General features: G+C 34.1%; 1 protein-coding gene across 16 annotated transcripts in view; it reads right to left on the bottom strand.

The window, feature by feature from the left end:
* Window positions 1–734: 734 nt before the first annotated feature.
* LOC114645898 (liprin-alpha-1-like) overlaps window positions 735–6954 on the bottom strand; it is a 177950-nt gene continuing 171730 nt past the window's right edge. For 14 of the 16 annotated variants that reach the window (XM_028793809.2, XM_051922100.1, XM_051922101.1 and 11 more), the window contains 3 exons: window positions 3914–4079; window positions 2635–2705; window positions 735–2157 (listed from right to left, as the gene is read on the bottom strand). In XM_028793809.2, coding sequence (XP_028649642.1) covers window positions 2647–2705; window positions 3914–4079 — 225 coding nt within the window. In that variant the 3' untranslated portion in view covers window positions 735–2157; window positions 2635–2646. The remainder of the gene's footprint in view (window positions 2158–2634; window positions 2706–3913; window positions 4080–6954) is intronic. The other 2 variants (XM_028793808.2, XM_051922098.1) reach the window with 1 other exon arrangement.

Raw genomic sequence — 6954 nt, 5'->3', positions numbered from 1 at the left:
ATAGAACAGGGACAGAAAAGATGTGGAAGGCCCAGACACATAAATAGGCAAGAGGATATGTACGTGTCTGTACAAGTCTATATGAACACATTTTCAACATAGTCCATGTCCATGTCCAGTCACTGATGTCACCTGCATTTTATTTAATTGCTTTGGATGAACTTTTAAACTCTTTGTCCAAACCCCAGTGGGTGAAATGACATCTATCCAAATGTAAAAATATCAACACCCACATTTTCAATACAGATTTATGAGAAAGACTAAGCTGTAAGGATTAAAAATGAATTCCCATCATTCAGAATCTTTCCATCTGATGTATTGTGTTTTTCATGTGCTCTACGTTTCCATCCTAACAAATGCTCTTTACAGTGAACACTATGCTGAGGAGGCTCACCAGTACAGAGGTGCCATTCTGCTTGCACTGATTTTCACAGGCAAACTCCATGGCTTGCAAATACGGTCTCTTAGCTGTAGGCCCCACAGCCAGCTAAGCAAGTGTGCGTGTTTTTTTAAATTAGTTTGCATTATAAAATGTTTTATTGGCATAAAACAAATTGATTACAACCTCACACAAATTCAGATTAATCTAACAAAAAAATAATGCTATATCACAAAAGAAATTCCACCTGTCCCTAGTTGTTCAAACCTATGATAATAATATTTAATAGTAAGATGTAAAACAAAAATTGGAAAATTAAAAAAGAACACTTAATGCTAAATCAGCAAGTCAGACAGAGGTTTTACCAAAGACTCAGTCTTCTTTCTTTATTGGCAGTGGAAAATAAAAAGTTTCAGTATTTTATTGAAAGCAATAAATAATACTGTGATAAAAATAGTTCATAAGTACTCAGACTGTACATATTTTGTTACAAGTTTGTGAAATGTAAAAGGAGAAACAGAAAACATTAAATGGTACAATAACAAATAAATTGTACATATATATATATTTATAATCTTAAACTCCAAAAGTAATGGAAAAGAGTAACATCAGTATACAAGGAAACACACATCGGGCCTTTTTCTATGGGATTGTCGGAAAAAATCCCCAACTTAAAAGTAAAAACACTGAGGAAGCTGCTCATCTGAATGAACCAAAATACACATTCAGAAACACTTGAGCCATTAGTGTGGTTGTGAAAAAAAATGCAATTATTACAAGGAAAATAACAGAATTAAAAACAATATAAGGCTTGATTAAAAGTCAGTGTACAATATAAACTTTTAAAAACTGTGCATTATCTGACTCGCCTATAAAGTGAGGCCACAGTGAGTTGGACTTGGTCCGTTAAAGACTGAAAACCCATTGCATCAGCTCCTTTAGGCAGGCTTTCAATGACAGGACAGGAATGAACATATTCAGCCTCTGTGGTGTGCTGAAGGTTTACTCCGGGGGAACTTGCAACTGAATGGCATCGTCGGTTGTGTACACAGTAAGCGTGGTCATTTCTCCCCCTTCAATATCAACTTCTTTGTATGGCTTTCCACAGGTACATTTTGGTATCACAGTGAAAGAGTTTATAGGATATAAACAAGCAATGACAGGCTTAATACCGTTATTTGTTTTTCACATTATCCACAAATTTAAGGTATCTGAAATCAGACAGTAAAAAAAAGTGCCTCAAAGACCAAAATAACTAGGCATTTCTTTACAATAGGCCACTGTATTGGCAGATTATGTAAAATAATGTATTTTTAATCCATAAAAACTTGTAAAAGTAGAGGAAATGTGAAAACCATGGCTAACGGACAACCCCTGGTCACCCGCAAAAAATTAGTGTTATAAGAACAGGATTATTACTTTCAAAATTAACATCCCATTGTACATTCATTTTCCTTTTTAAAGAACTACATTTTAAAAGGTTAAATATCGCTATAAAAGTCAAAAAAGTCCCCCCTTAGAAGGTAAAGTAGTATGAGTATTTAGCAAATGGAAGCTCAAAATAGAATATTCCATCAATTTACATAAATAAAAGCAACATTTTTGTAAAATATTTTCTCTATAGTACTCAGGAGATTTGAGAACTTGCTATATAGACTTTGAATAAAATATTTATAGTGTCCTTATAAGAAGTATCATTACATCACAAACTCCTTCCTCCTGAATTCTGAAATGTCACTTGACAATGCTGTATCACCTATAGAAGTAGTGGGGATAAACTAGAAAGAAAGAAAAAGAAAGAACAAAGAAAAATGATTCCTGCAATATGAACAAAGTTCGTCATAGAAAAGTATAATTCTGCAGTACAAGCAAAGGGTCACATTCTCTGAAAATTACTAAAGACTTCATTTTGGAGGAGATTAAAGACAAAGTGTTGTAAAGTACTATGTGGCTATAAATGCTGCCTGAAAAGAGCAGGGTAAGAACCACACCTTGCTACCTAATAACAGTACTTACACAGAATAATGCGTTCAATTCTGAATTCTGCCAAAAACTTTAGCCATCAATTATAAAAGAGAATAGTTCAATATACTGACGTTTCACTTTGATTTACTGTATAACTTAAATGAAGAGGGAAGATGCTAAATTGGAATCACATAATTGTCACTGCAGAATTGATTTTCATTTCTTTAATAGCTACAAGTGGGAGGAGGAAAAAACAAAAAAAATCACATAATTATTAAATATTCACTCACCTAAAGGAAGTGTTAACAGGAGTAGGTCCTTACTGTAGCAGAATCCATTCTCTTAACCTCAGATACACAACCTGATTGCCCAACCAAGGGAGAAAAGCATGCAAATTTGAACATGCGGTTAATACATTTCAAAATGTTAGCAACTTACTAAATGCTTTCAGTACCTTATAAAATAAGCCACTCAGAAAGAAGAAGAAGAAAAACGGGATTGGGGGGACACAATGAAACTACCTGGCTGTTTGACTTGCATAAAAAAGTAACCTATCCTGAACATTTCACTTCCTGGGTGAGATTTATGGATCCAAAACAGTGCAACTTTAGCACGTAGACTTTGACAACACGCACATTTATCTGTGAAACAAAGGTTTACTTTTTCAGTGGACATTTAAGGCCTTTAATATTATTTATGATTAATTACACTGCAAAAATGAAGTCTAAGCAAGTGAAAGTTATTATTATTATTTTTTTTTTTTTACATCAAGTCATTAAATTATACATTACCTACAACAACAAACACTCCAAAAGCCCAACCATTTACTTTTTAATATGCAGATAACTATTTCAGGGTTGGGGGGAGTTCCCATTTATCCCACCAGCAGAACATGCAAGGGGATGACTAGATCAGGGCAAGCAGTCGCTCAGATTGTAAAAGTGAAAAGCACAACAGCTGATCTGTTTACAAAATACACCACTGCAGCATTGAATGTATTCAAAAAAGAACAAAAAAGAATCTGAAAACTGAAGTACCCTTTACAAGAAAAAACACGATTCTGCAAAATGCTGAAAAAACGGTCTAGCTTATTAAAGTATATTTAAAAGGGAAGCACTGATGGCTTAAATTAACCCCTCTCTTGGGCAATTATTAATCAAGAGAGCAAAAAACAAACCTCACATCACTCAGCCACAGACTAAATCTAAACACTATATACTGCACACATCTCACATGGATTACAATCTATCAGTTAAGGTGTAAATACAGTATGTTGACATTAAATAATAAATGTTAGTTTCTAACATTTACTCGTGCACTACTGAATTTGAGGGGAGAAAAGTCAAAACAAAACTTCATAATGAAACTTTAGCTTCATGCACTAATATAATATAAAATAAAGGGCATTGGATAACCCGGGTAAACCTAGATAAGAACTGCTGAATGAGTTATCCCTTTTTCCTTAAAGTTTTACAAAGGGGAAAAATACAAACACAGACAAACATAATTGATGCAAATCTACTCATCTGCATGCTCTTGCACAGAGAAATTAGCGATTATTTTACGCACCATCCATCTGCATTTTCTTTGCCTGCATAGAAGGGGAGGACATTGTGGAATTGACTCTGAAGTTTGCAGGGAGTGTTTCTGCTGACCCAGGGCTCATCCCTCTAACATCTTTTGGTCTAAACTTCTTCCTCCAAGAAGGAGCTCTCCTGAAGTTCTTGTCATCATCCTGAAAGAAGGAAAAATGCACTGTGATGTTCTCGGTTTAGTCTTAAAACAGATTTTTAATATTGCAATACTATTCAGCTTTGGAATAAAACAAAATAAGTATTATGTCTTAAAAGACTGCAGTAAGTAGCAATTTTTGTTTTTAAAATTGTTAAAGGTGAAGCAGGTAAGTCTTTTCATATTCACATTCACATTATGATTGATTAGTGAGGCAAAGTATGCTATTTATTTCATGTCAAAGTAATATAATGTCAGGTATACTTTTCTATTGATAATGAAGTTTATGAAGATTATTATATTTTATTAATTTTTTGATATTTCCTGCCTTGTGCCCTGTGTTGGCTGGGATTGGCTCCAGCAGACCCCCGTGACCCTGTGTTCGGATTCAGCGGGTTGGAAAATGGATGGATGGATGGATGGATATTTAAGTATAAAAATGGGATTGCAATTCCTTCATTTACAAAATGCTCTAAATTTTGCACACATTTACACCTTTAAGTATTTTTTGTGCAAAATAAAGCACAATAGCTGTGTAAGCCATGTTGCTGTGTTTTCTTCTTATAGGGTAGTCACATATTATTTGACCAGTCTGAGCTCCATACAATCATCATTGTAAATGAAGTGCATTGATTAAAATAGCTTATTTAAAGCTTAGCAATTGTGTAAAAGGAAAAAAATAAAACATGTTAATAAAATTAACAAAAGCTACTACAGTAGCATACTTTATGGTAAAAAAATTAAAATTGCCACTCAACAGGGTGAGATGACAGCAAGGAACACCAAAATTATTAGTGTTTGAAAGTAGATATGAACTGATAACATACGTGCTTGTCAGAAGTAAATAAACCAATACAGTCTAGTAAATTTGAGATATGACTCAGCAGGATGATGAAAGAACAAAAAAAGAAAAAGATTAAGCAGAAGAGTAAATAGGAACAAGTACCTACAAGAATGGTGCAAAAGATTTTCAACTTTCGACAGAGCAGGAGAATGCTCAAACGAGACACACAACAAGATGAATATAAAACACAGCATTACAGAACACTTGCAACTATTAGTTTAAACATTCTATAATAAATGCAGACTTACAGAAATGCAACCTTTCAAAACATACGCTTAAAAACTTTATCGTTGCAGTTTCACAAATGTAACTATTGCAGCTAAGAACTATGTACTTTTTTTTGTTTTAGAAGTCCAAAACACTGGCAAGATTCATGATCATAGTTTATCTTCTAAAAGAAAGTACTTTCTTTACTGATGACACTTCTTTATCGTCAACAATTTCAAAATTGATAAAGAAAAAAAATGAATGCATAGAAGTAAACCATGTACACACATTGGATCTTTTGATTATTTCTCACTTATGCAGGCAATGGGCTTTGATTTTGTTTATCTTTTACTGTTCTCAAGAGCATTCACATACTATGAAAAATAAAATCCATAATAAAGCACTGCAAAAATCTACTAGTCAAAAAAGGAAATAAAGCAAATCTGCGATGACAGGGAAAAGTTGAGATATATTACATCAATAAGGAGCAAATCGCATTGCCATGTTACTAATGTAAGCTTCAAATATTAAGTTGGAATCTATAGTGCATTCTAAATTTGTATAGGGATACATTAATACAGCAGTGTCAACATTAGAAAAAATAGTTCAACCAGAAAGAACAGAACCGGGTCACTTCTATGGGAGCTCAACATATCTAACTTCAAAGCCCAAAATGATGAGATGAAAAGAAAAACAAGACAAAGTATGTGACAATACTGCTATCTGTTGCATGAATCTGCAAATAATAAGAAATTTGACAAACGAGATCAGACCATTCAGTCCATCAAGCCTGTTTATTTAGTCAATAGCTAAGCTTTCGCAATATCTCATCCTGATTTTTGTCAAGGTTTCTGCTTCAACTACATTTCTCAGTAGTTTGCTTCACAGTCCCACAACCCTTTGTGTAAAGAATAACCATTAAGACAGAAGAATGTTACTGGATCTACTTTATCAATGCCTTTCAGGACTTTAAATACAGTACCTGGATTAGGTCCCCACACTGTCACCTCTGCACGAGACTAAACTGACTTCATTTTCTGAGCTTGTTGAAGCAGCCCATGTCCTTAACTCCAGTGGTGTATCTGATTGCTCTCTTCTGCACAGCTTCATGTGCTGCTATGTTTATCTTACACCGTGGTGACCAAAACTGCACACAGCTCTCTAGATGTAGTCTCACTAATGCATTATATAGTTTAAGCATTACGTCCCTTGAATTTAATTTAACAATTTTTATGATATAATTTTTAATATAATCTTTTGTATTTTCCTTTTAAATTGCTTCTATGCGCTGCTTAGTCAATGAAAATGTTGAGTCAACATAAACCCTAAGTCCCTTTCAGAGTTGCTTTCCGTATGAAAGTGTCTCTCATCATATATTTAATTTATAATTGATATTCCTTTTGCCCACATGTAGCACTTTTCTACATTAAAATGCATTTTCCAGGTGTTCACCCAGCTCTGAAAGGTGTCCAGGTCTTTTTGAATTCTTTTTGCTGCCTCCTCAGTGTCTGCCATCTCGCCAAAATTAGTGAATTTGACAAATTTACTAACTATACCAGAATCAATGTTATTAATATAAATCAGAAAAAGTAATGGTCCAAAGACAGACCCCCGAAGGACTCCACTGATAACATCTCTCCATTCTCTTATCTGTACTTTCTTGCTGGTTAACCAACTACAGATTCACTTTTTGTAGGTTACCTCTGATGCCTACAGCTTCTAGTTACAGGATTAATCTTTGGTGTACTACTGTATCAAATGCTTCTTGGAAGTCTAGAGAAATTGTCGTATGCTTCATTTTTGTCAATTATTCTAGTTGCTTCTTCAA

This window comes from Erpetoichthys calabaricus, chromosome 2, assembly GCF_900747795.2.
Source record: "Erpetoichthys calabaricus chromosome 2, fErpCal1.3, whole genome shotgun sequence".
NCBI lineage: Eukaryota > Metazoa > Chordata > Cladistia > Polypteriformes > Polypteridae > Erpetoichthys > Erpetoichthys calabaricus.
This window is presented reverse-complemented; position numbering and strand designations above follow the sequence as displayed.